The sequence below is a fragment of the Heteronotia binoei genome, chromosome 16 (genome assembly GCF_032191835.1).
Source record: "Heteronotia binoei isolate CCM8104 ecotype False Entrance Well chromosome 16, APGP_CSIRO_Hbin_v1, whole genome shotgun sequence".
NCBI lineage: Eukaryota > Metazoa > Chordata > Lepidosauria > Squamata > Gekkonidae > Heteronotia > Heteronotia binoei.
The window spans coordinates 16,376,687-16,395,966 of record NC_083238.1 but is presented as its reverse complement, the minus strand read 5'-3'; the positions used below and the strand labels follow the sequence as shown (position 1 = coordinate 16,395,966).

The window sequence follows — 19,280 nt, the reverse complement described above, 5'->3', positions numbered from 1 at the left end:
GAACTCGTGGGCATTCGATGAAATTGCTGAGCAGTCGGGTTAGAACGGATAAAAGGAGGTACTTCTTCACCCAAAGGGTGATTAATATGTGGAATTCACTGCCACAGGAGGTGGTGGCGGCTGCAAGCATAGCTTCAAGAGGGGGCTAGATAAATTTATTTATTATTTATTTATCACGTTCAACTTATATCCCGCCCTCTCTGCAAGCGGACTCATAAAAATATGGAGCAGAGGTCCATCAGTGGCTATTAGCCACAGTGTGTATATATATGTGTGTGTGTGTGTGTGTGTGTATATATATATATATATATATATATATATATACACACACAATTTTTTTTTGGACTCATAAAAATATGGAGCAGAGGTCCATCAGTGGCTATTAGCCACAGTGTGTATATATATGTGTGTGTGTGTGTATATATATGTATATATACACATACATACAATTTTTTTTTTGCCACTGTGTGACACAGAGTGTTGGACTGGATGGGCCATTGGCCTGATCCAACATGGCTTCTCTTATGTTCTTATGTTAACTAGCCTGAAGAACAATAATGTGCCATACGGAATATTAAAAGCACACGCCAGGGTGCGCAAGCTGTATTGAGTGATACAACTTCGACCGATTCGGGGAAAAAACACAAAACGTTTTGCATGGCCAGTGCAAAACTTCCCCGGTCTAATCCCAGCTGCACTAAAAGTGGGCGCGGCTTTTGCAAGCATCCGATCTGCCCAGACTCAGAACGAAGCTTTTCCGGTCTCGTAGTTGCTCTTCCCCCTGGGTGGTGTTTCTCATTGCCACCGTGAACTACACTTCCCTGCATGCAATCCGCTGCACGCATTTGTGGGTCCCAGGAAAACAAACGAAACGAAACTTTGCACTTCTCAGGAAAGGTGGGAGCGATCGTGAGGTCATCTCTGCGGAGTTATGGCAAGTGCGAGTGATTCATGTCATGCTATCTTTTCATGCGCCAGCACTGTGGCGAGTTGCGGGAGTTTTCGCCTCTGGATGCGCGTCGTTTGCTTTGCGCTTCGCTTCCCCGTCGCTCTTCTCATTTCGAGCTAAAACAATCGCGGTAGATCTCGACTCCAGAGAAACCTCTAATACTCCGCAGAATCATCTTGCTGTATGTTCTCCCCCCCCCCCCAACCCTCTCATTAATGCAGCTTCGTGGTAAAATCTGACGGTAGGGTTGCCAATCCCCAGGTGGGGGCAGGGGATCCCCCGGTTTGGAGGCCCCCCCCCCTGTTTCAGGGTAATCAGAAAGGGGGGGGGAGGAGAGGGGAGGGAAATGTCTGCTGGGAACTCTGTTATTCCTTGTGGGGATTTATTCCCATAGAAAATCATGGAGAATTGATCCACAGGTCTCTGGGGGGGGGGAACTGTTTTTTGGGGTAGAGGCACCAAATTTTCAGTATAGCATCTAGTGCCTCTCCCCAAAATACCCCCCCCCCCAAGTTTCAAAAAGATTGGACCAGGGGGTTCAATTCTATGAGCCCCCAATGAAGGTGCTCCTATCCATTATTTCCTATGGAAGGAATTGAAAAAGTGTGCCGTCCCTTTAAATGTGGCCAGCACTCCCTTTGGAGTTCGATTATGCTTGTCACAGCCTTGATCTTGGCTCCACCCCTAATGTCTCCCAGCTCCACCCCCCCCCCCCCCCCATAGTCTCAAAGTCCCCAGATATTTCTTGAATTGGACTTGGCAACCCTATCTGACGGTCATCCGTGTTGATTCTGTTTCACTGAGCGCATTTAATTTTTTTAGCCTGGATTGCTGTAGGACTTCTATTGTATACGACTGAGAAACATAGCTTGAGTTTTTAGAACAAAGCTGGGGTCCAGTAGCACCTTTAAGACCTACGGAGTTTTATTTTCAGAATGTAAATGTTCATGTGCTTCAAGCACACTTCATCAGACAATAGTATGGGATGGAATTAGCAGTCGAGTGGGGCAGGGAATTAGTATGCAAAATACTAAAAATGTTTTTGGCATATTAAAAGAATGACAAGTTGGGGGTCTGGTAATCCTGGGTTTGGGTTGACTGGGCAGAAAAAACCCAGCAAAGGCAATAAACGTCAGAATTGGAGATGATGCCGATATCATTAGGTCTCTTAATTGTGACGAGTAATAAATTAGAGTTTGTTGTAATGATCCGTTGGTCTCCTCTAAAGCATGGGTTAAAAGTAACATTTTTCTGTAGAATGAAGCTGCAGTCTACGCTGTTCAAATACTATGCAAAAATATATTAGAATACAGTGGATGTATACCCCTCAAGTATGGGTTAAACTAACAACATCCTTTTCTAAGAAAAGTTCTGTTAGAGAGATTTCTACTCGGCATAATATCACATACATTATACTGATACACTATTTTAAGTGGAATATAGTGGATGTTAGGGTTGCCAATCCCCAGTTGGGGGCAGAGGATTCGCTGGTTTGGAGGCCTTTCCCCTACTTCAGGGTTCTCAGAAAGCGGGGATGAGGGGTGGGGGGAGAGGGAAATGTCTGCTGGACACTCTTATTATTCTCTATGAAGACCGATTGCCATAGGGTATAATGGAGAATTGATCTGTGGGTATCTGGGGCTCTGGGAGGCTGTTTGTTGAGGTAGAGGCACCAAATTTTCAGGGTAGCATCCAGTGCCTCCCCTCAAAACAGTGCCCAAGTTTTAAAAAGATTGGCCCAGGGGGTACAATTCTATGAGTCTCCAAAGAAGGTGCCCCTAACCATTATTATTGTCACGGGCTGGGGCCAGGCCAGGCGAAGTCCAGGGGCAGTCCAAGGTCTGTAGCTGGGTATCAAGGAGGGTCCAAAGCGCCAAAACCGAATCACAGTCCAGGTATCGTAGGTCAGAGGTTCAGAAGCCAAAGTCAGGGGGTCCAGAAGCCGAAGTGGATGCTAGAACGTCCGGTAAGTGACTAGTTGCTTCCACAAAGCCTTCTCTCAAAGCCCACAGCTATATAGCCATCTGCTGGCTGTTGCCCATTTGGGCTAATTGCTGACCCAGAGGGCAGCCAGGATCCTGCTGAGACTCAAGCACCCTCACTCCTAGAAGGGCCAGAATCCTTTCAAAACTCAGGGCTCAGGGAGTGTCTTGCTCGTGAGCGTGCCGCCCTCCTCCGATCCCTGAGGTCCTGACAAAGGCGGTCACGCACACGAGCCACCCGAGAGGGCGAGGCAGGGGGGCTTGGATCTTCTCCAGCAGGAGGCAGGGGCACTGGTGCAGGTGGCAGGGGCACAGTTTCTTCTGCAGGCTCGGCTTCTTCTGCAGCACCCATGACAATTATTTCCAAATGGGGGGGGGGGGGGGAAGGCATTTAAAAGGCGTGCAGTCCCATTAAATGTGATTGCCAGAACTCCCTTTGGAGTTCAGTCGTGCTTGTCACACCCTTGCTCCTGGGTGCACCCTCCCCCCCCCCCCACAAAGTCCCCAGGTATTTATTGAGTTGGATCTGACAGACCTATGTCTGTATGTATGTCTGATGAAGTGTGCTTTTAGCAGATAAAAGCTGACGTTCTCCATAAAACTTTGTTGGTCTTACAGGTGCTACTGTGCTGCAGAATAATAGAACTTTGTTCTATTGCTTCACACCAACACGACTGCTCAGCTGGCTCTATAGCTTTCCTTTATTAAAGAGCCTTATGACGTGTGCTATTTATACCTGGATCCACTCTTCAAAAAATCAGAAATTGTCCAGCGAAGACAATACAGTTCGTAGGGCGTAACTGTTTAGGATTGTAGTTACGGTGAGCTTTCTGGGGAGCAGGGATTTGAATTTGGTAGGGCTACCATGTTTTGAAAAGCAAAAAAGAGGACGTATTTCCCAGCTGACTACTTAAAACAAGCGATCCCAATGGCGAATCTCATTTTAAATACTGTTGCTATTTAAGCTGTGATCGTTGCTAGTAACTAGGAATGTTCCTCTCCTTCCAACCCAAAAAGAACTGCAAAGAGGACACACACACACAAAAGATATGTCTTGTAAGAAGAGGACATCTAGTAAGAAGATATTGGATTTATATCCCGCCCTCCACTCCGAAGAGTCTCAGAGCGGCTCACAATCGCCTTTCCCTTCCTCCCCCCACAACAGACACACTGTGAGGTGGGTGGGGCTGGGGAGGGCTCTCCCAGCAGCTGCCCTTCCAAGGACAACCTCTGCCAGAGCTATGGCTGACCCAAGGCCATGCCAGCAGGTGCAAGTGGAGGAGTGGGGAATCAAACCCGGTTTTCCCAGATAAGAGTCCGCACACTTAACCACTACACCAAACTGGCTCTCTAATTTAGCTTTCCAGGTCCTGGGTCAGTACTCTAACCACTGTGACACAGAGCTGTCTCTTACTGGTTGTTGTTACTGAACAAAATAAGCGAGGGGGGGGGGGGGGAGAAGGAGAGAAAAGTATTTTTTTGGAATATAACGGAAAAGCCCTTCCATATGCTAAATCATATAGTTTTATGGACAAAACCAAAAGGCTTTTTTTGGGGGGGGGGTGTCTTTAGCTCTTTCCTCCTCTGCTGTATACTAGCTGAATTAAGCTACTCTGAGCTTTTTATACTCTCTTAAGAAAACTTCCCCAGTGAGGATAAAAGCAGCTTGGGAATGGCAATGTTCAATGGGGAAAATAGCAGGGAGGAACAGTTTAAGACTTGTTTTGAATGGCTCTTGCTTGTGCTGTTCCTATTTTTCACTTTCTTACACATGTAAATTGACAACACTGGAATGTGATGGGAATTTCCAGCATTGTTGCAGAGAGGTTGCTGGGTCTGTGTAATGTTAGTAAAAAAACAGGCCCCCACCCCGAGAAACAAATAAATGAAAACCGAGGGGAACAATATCAGACTAGTGCAAATAGCACAAGGTCTTCAGGATTCACTTGAGTACACATCGCACGAAAACAGGTGATATAGACGTATCCTTTGTCAGAGAGAAGAACCACACAGCCTCTAGTTTGTAGGCTATGGAGCTTGGGGATAAGGACATACAGGGCGTTTTTTTTTGTAGCAGGAGCTCCTTTGCATACTAGGCCACACGCCCCTGATGTAGCCAATCTTCCTGGAGCTTACAGTAGGCCCTGGACTAAAAGCCCTGTAAGCTCTTGCAAGCCATTCCCACTAGTCCAATAAGACCTGCAGTGCTCTGATATTGGGGTTGTAGGACTAAAACCTGTGTGGGTGAGAATGCCCTAAGTAGGGGGGCACTGGCGGGCACTAACACTTCTGCAGCAGTGGAATTCCTGCTGATGGAAAAGGAAAGGGTTATGTTACCTGGTTCTCCCTCTTCACTAAGGCAGCCCTATAGGTATCCCAGTCCCAAGCTGCATGTAGATGTAGATGTTAAAAACAGCCTCTTGCATTGGGCCAAGCAACAAGCCACACCTGCAGGTTGCAGCTCCCTCCTTTTAAAGGCAGTCACGGGGTAGGGCTGAGAAAGTGGAACAGCTCAGCCTAGATAAATATGCCTTTCATTGTTCTGGACTTAACATCACAACAGCTAGCTCTGCCTAATGACTTGGGAGCCAGATGTGGCTCTTTAACACATCTTGTGTGGCTCTCAAAGCCCCCGCTGCCCCATTGGCCGGCTTGAGGAAGGCATTTCTCTCTCTAAATCACTTTGCCAAGCCAGCCGGCCATTTGGAGAATGCGTTTAAAGTTAAAGTTGCTTTCTTTCCACCTCTCCCCTCAATCTATTTGCTTTCCTTTCTTCCTCCTTTCATGTCTTGGGGCTCTCAGACATCTGATATTCGACGTGGCTCTTACGTTAAGCCAGTGTGGCTACCCCTGTTCTAGTCCGACGGTCTTCATTCTTTACAAACACGGGACTGAACTTAAATCTCCAGAAAGGGAGCATGTGAAGATGTCATGTGGCAAAAGAGGAGGAGCCAAAGTCTCTGAACCTGCCTTTGTAAAAATGAATTCTCTCATCTGCTGGGCAAGCTTGCTTTACTGTCCTGCTTTACTTTTTAGCAGGAGTGGAATGACTGATGGAAAGTACAGTGCATTTGCAAAACAAAAACAATGCAGGGACTTGTTACTTTCCCATGTATAGTTTTACCATACAGTGCTAGTGGTCAGTGATGGGAAATGACAAGCCTATTAATGACCCAGTAAGAGGATCTCTGACTCACCTGATCATCCTAACCTGTCACTCTGAAGTGGATTTTTGGGGTTGTCTAATATACTTTTATTGCAATTTCCCAGTCCTGAACTGGCCTCAATTTGTTCTGCCTCAGAGGTCTGTAGTGATACCTTTCAGACCAACAGTCTCTCTGACAATGTTGTTGGTCTTAAGCACAGGACTTCCATCTCTCTGTATCTGGTCTGTTGGGAGAGGACACCATTTTTCCCCTGCTTTCAAAGGAGGATAGGGAGGAATCCTCAGCCAATCAAGGGAAGCCTTTCTCTGGCTGTCTCCCTCCTTCTCCCTCCCTCAAAGGAAGTTTTTCTTTCTCTCTGTGAACCAGTGCAACAGGCAGCTCAGCCAATGGGAGAGTAGGGAGAGGCAATAACTGCCAGAACTAAGGTTGTTTGCTTTTCACTAACAACCAGCTTTGCTGCGTAGCAACAGCCACTTGGGAGGGAGAGAGGAGCAGACTCAACCAACGGCATGCAAGTACTCTTGATGATAGTTTGATGGGCCAAAAGTTGATGAAGTGCAGTCCCACCCAGTGCCAACCAATCAGGGTGCTTGGACTTGCCAACGTGAAATTGGTTTTATGTCTATAGGATACACACACACACACACACACAAACACTAGTTTTGGGGGTTGTGAAGGGTGATAAAGAAGAATATGGGGAGCCCCATTGCATGGACAGAATTCCATTTGTACTGCTGCTTGTTCTCTCACCCTCTGCTTATTGGCATACAGAGAATTCTAAAAGACACTCAGAGTAAACACTTATCCTTCTTCCTGAACAAACAGCTGGAAAATTATCCTTGTGTCATGATTTCCCCCTCCCTCGACAAGATACTGTGTAATAAGAAAAAAAAATATCCATTTGTGCGTTGTTTAAAAGGAACATCATATACTGGAGAAAATGACAATTACATAAGTGAATGCTTCTAGCAGTTTTTAGAGTCCCTTCAAAATAGGCCTAGTGTCTTCTTAGATTAAAAGTTTGTGGATAAAACCGAGAAGCTGTCTCTTTGGATCTGTTTCTCCCCTCCTGCTAGAAATAATAGACAGTGATAGTTCTGATTTCTTGTCAGGAAAAAAAAAAGTCGCCCGCCTACAGCAGAGTTTTTAGGCGTTCGTCCTGCTGCGCTTGTCTAAACCTTCTTACTATGGCAAAGTTCTGAGGGATCGCCATTAAGTACCTTGCACAGAGATGTGACTTGAAATTGACTTTCGTTGCAAGATGTCAGCGGCTGCTGGCAGTTTTCTTCGCATAAGCTGACATACCGAATTATGTACAAAGCTATCTGCATTTTTCACATCCATGGCAGCTAGTGACATAAGTCACTCAAGAGGGGAGTGTGGTGGAGATTTAGTAATTTCACCCAGCTCCTTTCTCCTCTTCATCCTGCAGTGGCAAGTATGGGGACATATTGGAATGCAAGCCCATTGTGTCATTGTAAGGCTACTAAAAAACCCCAATCTCCGGAGCATTCCAGTGAAATGGAGGTGAACGAAGAATGTGCTTTTCCAAACAGAAATGAGATTGGAAGACAATTTTTGGAAAAAGCTTTGTGGCTGCAAAAGAAGAAAAGTGGAACAGGATTGAAAGCCAGCCCTTTGGAGATGTGCAGAGAAGCTTGGGCCACTTCCAGCCTTTGAAGTCCCTAGCCATAATAAAAAATTAAAAATAGTAACACAAGAAAACAAAGCAAGGGGTCTAAAAAGACTGAGTCAAATTGTAAAATGTGTCAAATGCCAAACAATCAACAATTGTCTACATTTCAGGCTTTCTTGCCTCTTCAGGGCCAGGTCAAATGGCTCTTCCCCCCCCCCCCCCCTGGTTGGACTCGCTGAAAATCTTATGTTTCTATGCATAAAACAAGAGAACTTGGAGGACAAGTGGTGGCGAAAATTAATAGACAATATTATTGTCTATTTCACAAAGGAATGCTTTTTTGCTTTACATTCTTTCGATTTTAAAGCTCAAGAGAAAAGTTAGGCATCGGTACATCAAAAACCTCCCTTGAAAATAAGCCTCGTAGCTTTGAGTTTTGTTTTCTGTTTATTGTCAACGAACGTTGTAATTACTTGAAAGAAAAACATATATTGCAGAAAACAGGAAGTGAGGAATATCAATAATTTTGTCAACAACTTTGCCCACTTGTAGCGTTTAGTTTTATTTTAAATTATTTGTATTCTTTTTTCCCCACACAATGAGGACAACCCCCCCCCCCCCAAGCTAATAAGACCTGTTAAGAACATAAGAGAAGCCATGTTGGATCAGGCCAATGGCCCATCTAGTCCAACACTGTGTCACATAAGAGAAGCCATGTTGGATCAGGCCAATGGCCCATCTAGTCCAACACTGTGTCACATAAGAACATAAGAGAAGCCATGTTGGATCAGGCCAATGGCCCATCCAGTCCAACACTGTGTCACATAAGAACATAAGAGAAGCCATGTTGGATCAGGCCAATGGCCCATCTAGTCCAACACTGTGTCACATAAGAACATAAGAGAAGCCATGTTGGATCAGGCCAATAGCCCATCTAGTCCAACACTGTGTCACATAAGAACATAAGAGAAGCCATGTTGGTTCAGGCCAATGGCCCCTCCAGTCCAGCACTCTGTGTCACAGAAGAACATAAGAGAAGCCATGTTGGATCAGGCCAATGGCCCATCCAGTCCAACACTGTGTCACATAAGAACATAAGAGAAGCCATGTTGGATTAGGCCAATGGCCCATCTAGTCCAACACTGTGTCACATAAGAACTTAAGAGAAGCCATGTTGGATCAGGCCAATGGCCCATCCAGTCCAACACTGTGTCACATAAGAACATAAGAGAAGCCATGTTGGATCAGGCCAATGGCCCATCCAGTCCAACACTCTGTGTCACATAAGAACATAAGGGAAGCCATGTTGGATCAGGCCAATGGCCCATCCAGTCCAACATTCTGTGTCACACAGCGGCCATATATATATATATATATATATATATATATATATATATATATATATATATATATATATATATATATATATACACATACACACACACACACATACACACTGTGGCTAATAGCCACTGATGGACCTGTGCTCCATATTTTTATCTAACCCCCTCTAGAAGCTGTCTATGCTTGTGGCCGCCACCACCTCCTGTGGCAGTGAATTCCACATGTTAATCACCCTTTGGGTGAAGAAGTACTTCCTTTTATCCGTTCTGACCCGACTGCTCAGCAATTTCATCGAATGCCCACGAGTTCTTGCATTGTGAGAAAGGTAAATTGCTTTTTTAAAAACGAAGCATCGCCCTGACCTGAATAGCCCAGGCAAACCCAGGAAGCTAAGCAGGGCTGACCCTGGCAAGTACTTGGATGGAAGACCCCCTTGGAGTACAAGGATCAGGAGGCAGAGGCAGGCTGCATCAAGCACTTCTCCGGACGTCCTCCATGCTCCCAGTAGGGGTTGCCAGAAGTCTGCGTGACTTCCAGGCTTGCACACACAGACACAGAAACACACATACAAAACATGCCCCCTTCCCAGAATGAAGCTTCAAAATCTGCATATGGCTTTTGAACACAGGGAGGTACAAGTTCTTTGAGTCCTATACACCTTTTAAACCAGGGGTCCTCAAACTTTTTAAATAGGGGGCCAGTTCACTGTCCCTCAGACTGTTGGAGGGCCGGACTGCCGTTACTGTACAAGGCCGCGGGCCGTCAGTTCTCCGTCTTCTGCATCTCTCTCCCTTCCCCACACCACACACCCCGGCCTGGGAACTCACCTCACCTCGGTATCACCTCACACTCTGTCTCCGCCGCCTCAGCCCAGTGCCGGAAGTGTGCGTTGCTAACGCGAGTTTAGGTCGAACGTCACTTCCGGTCTGATTTTGCCATAACCCGGCAGGCCGCATAAACGTCCTCAGCGGGCCGCATCTGGCCCGCGGGCCGTAGTTTGAGGACCCCTGTTTTAAACAAAGCAAGGTACAAATTCTTTGAGATGAGCAGACGGATGATAAGCTTTTAGTTTCAGGTTTAGGTAATCCTCCTACCAGGCGAGATAATAGGCTGGTTTCTTTTTTGCATTGTATGATTCTGTTACTGTAGTTGCTATCTGTGTTTGTTTCATATTTATAGTAACACTTTGGGCATTGGCTAGCCTAGTGAAGTGGTTAGAGTGCTGGATATGAGAGACCCCAGTCTGCCACGGAAGCTGGATGACCTTGGTTCAGTTACTTTCTCTCAACCTCACCTACCTTGCAGGGTGTCACAGGCTGGGGCCGGGTCAGGCAAAGTCCAGGGGCAGTCCAAGGTCTGTAGCTGGTGAGTAAAGAGGGTCCAAGGCGCCAAAACCGAATCACAGTCCAGGTATCGCAGGTCAGAGGTTCAGAAGCCAAAGTCGGGGGGGGGGGGGGGGGGGTCCAGAAGCCAAAGTCAAAAGCCAACGTGGATGCTAGAACATCATGTAAGTGACTAGTTGCTTCCACAAAGCCTCCTCCCAAAGCCCACAGCTATATAGCCCTCTGCTGTCTGTTGCCCATTTGGGCTAATTGCTGACCCAGAGGGCAGCCAGGATCCTGCTGAGACTCAAGCACCCTCACTCCTAGAAGGGCCAGAATCCTTTCAAAACTCAGGGCTCAGGGAGCGTCTTGCTCGTGAGCGTGCCGCCCTCCTCCGATCCCTGAGGTCCTGACGAAGGCGGTCACGCACACGAGCCACCCGAGAGGGCGAGGCAGGGGGGCTTGGATCTTCTCCAGCAAGAGGCAGGAGCACTGGTGCAGGTGGCAGGGGCACAGTTTCTTCTGCAGGCTCAGCTTCTTCTGCAGGGTCCCCAGCACCCATGACACACGGTTGTTCTGAGGGTAATGTGGGAGAATCATGCCCTCATGACCTGGGAGGACGAGTAAGATACAATGTGACATTTTTTTTTAAAAAAAATAGCCAGTGTGGGCTGATGGTTAAAGTGCCGGAGACCCGGGTTCAAATGCCCATTCAGTCTTGAAGCTCACTTTGTGACCTTGGGCAATCTTTCTCAGCCTATCTTACCTCACAGGGCTGTTGTGAGGATAAAATGGAGGAGTGAGGAAACAATACGTGCTGTACTGGGCTTCGTCAAAGACGAGAGCGATATTAAAGTTATTTAGAACATTTTAAAGCTTCCTTTCAGGAAGCCACCCAAGGCAGCTTACGAAATAAAAATAATCAAAACAAACCAGTAAAAGGTACCGAAGTTCAACATTAAGTTCAAAAAAAGCCCAGCATTAAAAAAAAAAATCATAGCTTATAAAAACAGACCACAGATGACTTAAAGTAAGTTTCCAGACTAAACCAGTGTATAAAATCAACCCTCAATTACAAGCCTGAGTATCCAGAAATGTTTTTGTCTGGTTACTAAAAGAAAGCAATATAGGCATTAGGGAAGCCCTCAAGAGGCATTCCACAAGTGAGGTGCCACCACTGAAAAAGCCCCGCCTCTGATTTCTGCCTACCTCCCCTCAAGGTTAGGGGCACAGAGAGCAGAGCTTCTGAGGTGAGATGGACAATATGCGAGGAGTAGTCCTTCAGATATGCTGACTCCAAACCATTTAGGGATTTAAAGGTGAGAACCGACCCTCTTAATTGTTCCCAGGAACAAATAGTGGGCAGAGCAGGTCTTTCAACACTAGGGTGATACAGTCCCTGTATTCTGTATCTGACAGTAGCCTGTCTGCTGTACTGTGGACAAGCTGAAGTTCCTAGGCCATTTTCAAAGGCAGCACAATGTAAAAACACATTACAGTAATCTAACCTGGGTATAATCAAAGCATAGATTGCTGTGGCCAGATCATGGTCTTTGAGAAACTGCAGTAGTTGGCACAGCAGGCAAAGTTGATAAAAGGTATTATGCACTTAGGAATCTGCCAGCATCCCCAGGGTACAAACCTGTTCTTTCAAGGGAAGTGTAACCCCCTCCAGGACAGGCTGACTTCTCAGTGCTGAGAAGCTTTAGCAACAGCTTGGTCTCATCTGGATTGAGCTTCAGTTTATAAACCCAGGAAGTTACTGGATCTTTCTGTCCTGGGCTGGACTTGCCCTTTCATCCTCTAGAACATATATTGGTATTTTCTCCATAGTTCTTAAATTAGGAGATGATCTACACCAGTGTTTCTCATTTGCAGGGTCGTGACCTGGTACCGGGCCGAGGAAGCCTCAGTACCGGGTCACAAGAAAAGCCAAAGCTGGCCCTGCCCCCAACAAAGCTAGCCCCGCCCCACCTCTGAGTTGTGCAGAGAGGAGCTGGGCTGCCTCTCCTTCCTTCTCCCCCGCTCCCAGTGTTTGAGAGAAAAGCTAGCATCCACTGGCTTTCATGTGCCTTGCAGTATGTCCTTTTTGGGAGATTTCCTTGGGAGGCCTGGGCAGCAAAGAAGGGTGTGTGTGTTTTTTTCAGCTGAGAGGGGTGAGGAGTGGGCATTCCAATAGCTGTTTTTTTAATCAAATGACCCCTGGGCAGAATTTTTGCTGGCTGGGGTCATCTGATGGTAAGGAAGGCTTTTTTTTCCCTTTGCCCCCCCCCCCCCTCTTTCTTTCTTTCCCTGCAAGTGATGCTCTGTCTGTATTCTTGGTGCTGGGATGGGGGAAGCAACAGTGGGAGGGCTTCTAGTGCCCTGGTCCCACTGGTGGACATTCTGGTGCTTTTTGGGCATTGTATGAGGGAATTTTGGACTGGATAGTCCACTGGCCTGATCCAACATGGGTCCTCTTAAGTTTATGTTCTTTCTTTCTTTCTTTCTTTCTTTCTTTCTTTCTTTCTTTCTTTCTTTCTTTCTTTCTTTCTTTCTTTCTTTCTTTCTTCCTTCCTTCCTTCCTTCCTTCCTTCCTTCCTTCCTTCCTTCCTTCCTTCCTTCCTTCCTTCCTTCCTTCCTTCCCTCCCTCCCTCCCTCCCTTTCTTTCCTTCCATTTTTACTGGATGAAACTTTTCTGTTAATCATACTGTTGTTGCAGACATAGGAGCTCTGCCAATGAAAAGTTGGCACCCCCAGTTGTAGCCAGGTGGCCTTCTATGAGATTTCTGTGTGAGTGAATGAGAGTAAGAGGTGTGGGGCAGAAAGAGATTATTGGAGTTTACTGCGGTATATCTCAACAGCACTGGAAGAGATGGTACTATGAACTTGGCACCATTTTACTGGTCCTGTTTTTAACAGCTGTCTGACATCAGAATTAAGCTCTTCCTGTAGATATTAAAAAGGATGAAAGTAGTTCACTGGCTAAGTATCTGCACAACAGGTTGCTTTTAAAGGCTTGGGAAACACAGCCAGTAAAAAGCTGCAAGCCCCTCATAAATAACCTTTTTGGGATAACTGCAGAAAAACTTGTATGAACTTCATATAACTTGAAATTAATTCCTTCATTGCAGTACAATTCTCTGCTACCTTTCACAGCAATTTCCCAGTGTTTCAACCAAAGAAAAGCATGAAAAATAGCTGTCAAAAGACTTTCTTGAAACCAAGCAAGCTTGGTTGTAGCTTGAGGCAGGGTTCCAGTAGTAGCAGCTGAAGGAAGGGCCTACTAAGTGTGTCAGCATATTTTGAGGTATAGCAGCTGCCAGGGCCCAGTGTGGGTGGTACGCAGTGCTGGCATTCCTGATGGCAATGGCAACAGCACTCCCAATTGCATACACTGGCCATTGCTGTTGAGGAAGTGATGTGTAGGTGGTGCAGGCAATTGAACATGGGCATTAGGAGTGCTTGCAAGCTGGAGAAGAACACACAAACAGATAGGTGCATGCAGGTGTGGGGGTGAAAAGAGAGGAATGCCCACTTTCCAGCCCCATTTTGGTTCAGCATGAGATTTTTTTTCTGAAAATGAATATACTTCCGAAGAAGAGGCAGGTTCGGGGGAGTGCCCTGGAAGTGACATCACAGGAAAAGGTGGAGTTTTGGTTCAGTGTGCCCCGGAAGTGACATTACTTAGTCCGTGACACCACAAGAAATTGCATGATTCCTGTCTCCCGGCTCCATCCCCAAAGTCTCCTGACTCCACCACCAAATTTTAGTGGAGAAGTGTAAAAATAACCGGGCCACGGGAAAGAAAAGTCTGGGAAACCCTGATCTACACCATGTAAATGGAATCCTCTTCTAGAAGGAATCCAAAGTGATCACAAGATGGCTACTCATGGTCTTTGTACAGGCAGCCCCTAGCAGTTGTCAGGTTAAGGGTGAGGACCAGAGACAGGCAGAAGTCCAGAGCTTTTTTGTAGCAGGAACTCCTTTACATATTAGGCCACACACCTCTGATGTAGCCAATCCTCCAAGAGCTTACAGGGCTCTTCTTACAGGGCCTACTGTAAGCTCTTGGAGGATTGGCTACATAAGGGATGTGTGGCCTAATAGGCAAAGGAGGTCCTGCTAGAATTCCTTACAGGGCTCTTCTTACAGGGCCTGTTGTAAGCTCCAGAAGGATTGGCTACATCAGGGGTGTGTGGCCTAATAGGCAAAGGAGGTCCTGCTAGAATTCCTTACAGGGCTCTTCTTACAGGGCCTGTTGTAAGCTCCAGAAGGATTGGCTACATCAGGGGTGTGTGGCCTAATAGGCAAAGGAGGTCCTGCTAGAATTCCTTACAGGGCTCTTCCTACAGGGCCTGTTGTAAGCTCCAGAAGGATTGGCTACATCAGGGATGTGTGGCCTAATATGCAAAGGAGTTCCTGCTACAAAAAAAAAGCCCTGCAGAAGTAAATCACTGTAACTTGTCCCATGTGTTTCTTCACAGGCTACTGCACAAGTGGCCAAGCCACAAAGAACCATTGCAGTCCGTGGCATTCCAGATGGCCTTCTAGAGGATGACGTCTTGGCTGATATACTAACAATCCATTTTCAAAAGGCAAAGAATAAAGGTGGAGACGTGGAAGACATAGTCTATCCTACGCCAACCAAAGGAGTTGCATACATAACATTTGAAGACAGGCAAGGTAATATCAAAGGAAGGAAAGAGAATCTCAGGACCTTGACCAAAAAGCAGAATTTTATAACGGCAGCTATAAAAGAGAATTCGTGTTCTATAAATTCCAGCATTCTAAACATGCTGGCTGATCGTACCTTGGTTTGAAATCTCTAGCCTTTCAGGATTTGCTGCCACTCATCAGACATATAAATGCGAGCAGGCTCTAGAGAGAGTGTTTGTGTGGGTGTTTGAAATACTCATACATGAATCAAGTCTATCCCTTGCCTGCCAGATGAGAGCTTTTTTGCAGCCAAGCCTTGGGGGAGAAAAATTGCTGCCAATTAATCTCGTAAAGAGACAGGCTGCTGTCTCTCTTCTCTGAATAATTTTGCGCAGTGCATAAAATAATCTGGAGACCATACTGAGCAGTGGGGGAATCCCAAAGGAAAAACATCAAGGTGGGAGGAGAAACATCTGAGATACTCCAGCCCTGAGATCAGCAACCAAGCATTGCTATCTTGTATTATCTTTTTTTCCTTCAGGAGACAAAGTAACCTTGAATTTCTTCTCAGTTGCAGAGAATGTTGTTGCAAAAGCTGAACACAGCCTGCAGGACAAGAGACTGCCTGTGGACTATCCTCTGAAAGTATCTTTGTATAGAGAAAATGTAAGAATAAGTTAACCTTTCACTTGAGGACTGTATTATGTAGGATCACATTTGATGATTCTTTCTGAACGGAGGGGGGGTCAGAGGCATCGGAGTCTTGATCCAAAGGGGTCACTTCTGGACCTCTGAAGAAGTGGGTTCTGACTCAGAAAAAACTTGTTTTGGAATAAATGTTGTTAGTCTCTAAGGCAGGGGTCTCCCAGATGCCATGGCACTCACCAACACCTTTTCTGGTGCCCACCAAGTGTTTTTCAAAAAGTGGGTGGGCCCAGGTGGGGCTTTTGCCCAACAAGGCTTCTGAGTGGCCACTGGAGACTTGATTGGTTGTGCAGATTTTTTTTTAAGTTGCTTCAGCAGCAGCTGCCATGCCATCACAGTGCAGGAACCTTCACTTTTTATCTTTTTTAGAATTCCCCGTTAAAATCGGAACCACAGGGCCAAGGAAGGGAAGAGGAGAAGGTAAGTAACCCTTCCAACTCTGTGTGATTTCACCAGTCAAAGCCAACACACCACCCATCCCTCTGATTTCCGATGACTGGCCTCCCCACCCCCACCCCCCTTTGCTAATAACAAATCAGGACAGTGATGGTAGCTTAAGCTGGGAAGTGTTTAAATCCTTCCTGCATGCTGCAGATCTGATTGACTGCTTTTGACTTTAAAAAATGCCAGACGATCCAATCGAACGTCTCTCACCTTCTCATTTGTAGAGTAATCAAAGCTTATGTGAACAAACTCCCGATTTCAAGAGACAGTTCTTTTATGGCTTGTTAAACCATTCAGATGTTCTCTAGAACAGGGGTGGCCGACGGTAGCTCTCCAGATGTCTTTTGCCTACAACTCCCATCAGCCCCAGCCAGCCTGGCCAATGGCTGGGGCTGATGGGAGTTGTAGGCAAAAAACATCTGGAGAGCTACCATCGGCCACCCCTGCTCTAGAACATGAACGTCAGGTCTTCAAATTTTCTCTTATCAGCATCATTCTGAGATTATTATTATTTTTAATAGCAAAGAACCATGTCTCTGTACTCTCTGTTGGGCATAGTGTGACTGACAAATTGTCAGCATTAATTTATTTTCTTATTTATTTATTAATTACATGGCCCCATTAATGTACATCGTGCTTTACAGAAATTTATAACAAGTTCCTTGCCCCATGAAGCTTACAGTTTAAAGTTTAGTATGGAGGAGACAGCTGAGGTGATTGGGATTAACTATTATAGATATATTTGAGCTAAAAAAAATGATACTGACTTTCAGCTGTGAACGGGGTGTATTTTTTGTTCATTTGTTTTTGTTTTATCTTTAGGTTTTTACCAGTGTCTCTTGTCTCCTTGATTTATCTATTTTGCGAGGGAAAAACACCTTAGAAGATCTTGTGGGAGACCTTCAGAAGAATTTTCCAGTTTTGAGCTTTGGAACTTTGCATCCTGATGGACAGATAACTGTCGAGGGACCATTTTCAGCAATAAGATCCCTCCAAAATAAGCTTGTGTCGAAACGACATCATTCTCTTTCAAAACCAGAAGTTAAGTCTGGGAGAAGAGAGGACACAACGGATCCCAGGCCTAATACCAGCCTAGGAAAAACTGATTTATCCTTAAAAGGAAGCAATAATTTTGTTCAGAGCACCAAAAAAGAGCGATTAATTATTGCCCTTGACACTGATGTATATCTCTACATGAAAACATTAAAAAAAAAGCTGTATCAAGAGAGGCTAAAACAATGTGGCGTTATCAGTCATGAGTTCAGAGATGGTGAGGTTACCACAGTCTCTTTTGACCATGACCCTGCTAGTCCAAGTGTTGGCCAGTTAGAAATAGCCAAAAATATAGTTGAAGACTTGGCAGAAAGTTTGCAAAGTTGTTTGCGCAAAGAAAGATTATCCCTAGAAGGATTTAGCAGAGCTGAGAAACGTCAACGTGAACAGGCATGTGAGAACTTGCGCTCACGGTACCCCCGCGTTCTGATTGTTCCATACTCAACTCACATAGATGTTATAGGAATGTCTTCTGACATTTTTGGGTTTATGCAGCAAGTGGATAAAATGGTGGGGCGTTTCCAAAAAGAACCTTGGCGATAGTCGCTCGATGTCTTCGGGCAGGCCTAAATGTTACATTCGACATGTGGTTGCCACTGAAAATGGAAGCCTTGAGTTGTCTTAAGGCGCACCTACCTAAGTTGGAATGTTATCACATCGTGTGGGTCTGTTCCTGCATCACTGCATTGGTTGACAGGGTGGGAGAATGACACAAATAAATGTCCCTGAAAGGGTATACAGATGACGATACAGGACAGTCCCATGCAAGGCTAATATTTTAAGCAGCAGTGCCGTGTTGAATGTAACGGCGAGTTCTGCTCTGCTGATGAAGCATGCTCTGAAACATCTCAAGAGTGACAATGAATGAACAGCAGTTGATCATCAGAAGGAATAAATGCTGCATAGCTTAGCTTTTTTTTTTTTTTAAAGGATGACTTGTTCTTTTGTGTCTGTCCCTTATGACCTCAGCACACTAATTATGGGGCAGTCTTGCTTCATTAAAGGTTTTCCCACAGATATCCGAAGAAGATGATGGTTGGTCAAGCAAAATAATTATTCTCAGCAGCTTCCTGTTTAGCTGGAAGTTTTCTTTTGCTGCAACTGGCATGGATTTGTTATATAATAAGTGATATCACAATGTAATATTTCTGGAAGTCCATACATTCTTTCTCTTGATGTTTATGCACAGTAACAAATGTTCTCATATCCTTGTTCTGTTTATAACTTGATTTCACTGGATTAAAGCTGGTTTTATAGTTTAGTGCTGCAGAAGTGTTTTGGATTAGCCCAAGATGACAACAGTTTTTCACCGTGAGCAAAGAGGAAACAGAATTGGGAGACTGGCCACATACGTGCATCCTTTTCTTCTATCTGAATTTACTTGGAAGAATGGAAGGTGGACAATACAGACATGCAAAGGTCAGATGAGGAATAATAAGCAACAAGAGATAATAAGAGATGAATAAGTTAAAAGCATTTTGCTTGATTGCCTGTTGTGCAATCGGGTCTATCAAACTGTTGCTCCCGACCTTTCTTTTCTCTTCAGTGCCCCATTATGTTCTCCTAGTCTTGGGTCTAAATTTAGATTGAGTCTGTGTACCTGGACACTGACTATGTGCTTTTGTTTAGCTGTGTGGAATGCCTAGGACACTTAGGTTAGTAATTGATGTCTTCTAGGCAAAATTCCAGTTTCTTCCTTCTCTCCCATGAAATGCTGTCTTTTTCTCCCATAACAGTTGGCAAAAGAAGTATGGGACTGTATCAAAGTAACTTCTCAGCAGACCTCTTGGAAGGAGAATGATATATTTCAATAATATATATGTCTCCTCCAGAGACTTGTTTAAGGCAGCTCACAAAATAAAATACGATAAAATCAAAGAAGAGTATTCCTGGAATTGGCCAGTGGTCCATCTAGTCTAGTATCCTGTGATATACAGCATCTTGCCAGTTTTTCTGGAGGATCAGTAAACAGGGCATAGAGGCTAAGGCGTCTACCTGATGTTGCCACCTAGCACTGGTGTTCAGAGCCTTACTGCCTTT

At 45.4% G+C, this 19,280-nt stretch overlaps 1 protein-coding gene across 3 annotated transcripts; it reads left to right on the top strand.

Moving 5' to 3' along the window:
- Positions 1-725: 725 nt before the first annotated feature.
- RBM43 (RNA binding motif protein 43) lies at positions 726-18,501 on the top strand. Of its 3 annotated transcripts, none has more exons than XM_060256979.1 (5): positions 726-934; positions 14,867-15,065; positions 15,610-15,704; positions 16,113-16,163; positions 17,010-18,501. In XM_060256979.1, exons 1-5 carry the CDS (start codon positions 932-934, stop codon positions 17,781-17,783), a joined length of 1,122 nt encoding a protein of 373 aa, XP_060112962.1. In that variant the 5' UTR covers positions 726-931; the 3' UTR covers positions 17,784-18,501. The 3 variants fall into 3 exon arrangements, with proteins under 3 accessions (XP_060112962.1, XP_060112961.1, XP_060112960.1); XM_060256978.1 differs by having other exon boundaries at positions 752-897; XM_060256977.1 differs by having other exon boundaries at positions 894-1,130.
- Positions 18,502-19,280: the final 779 nt, after the last annotated feature.

Bases quoted from the DNA above. Each gene is read 5' to 3' on its own strand.
- RBM43 (XM_060256977.1), top strand. From the start codon at position 957: ATGCTATCTTTTCATGCGCCAGCACTGTGGCGAGTTGCGGGAGTTTTC. The intron at 15,705-16,112 runs GTAAGAATAAGT...TATCTTTTTTAG, and splicing joins TATCTTTGTATAGAGAAAAT to AATTCCCCGTTAAAATCGGA. The intron at 16,164-17,009 runs GTAAGTAACCCT...TTTTATCTTTAG, and splicing joins AAGGAAGGGAAGAGGAGAAG to GTTTTTACCAGTGTCTCTTG.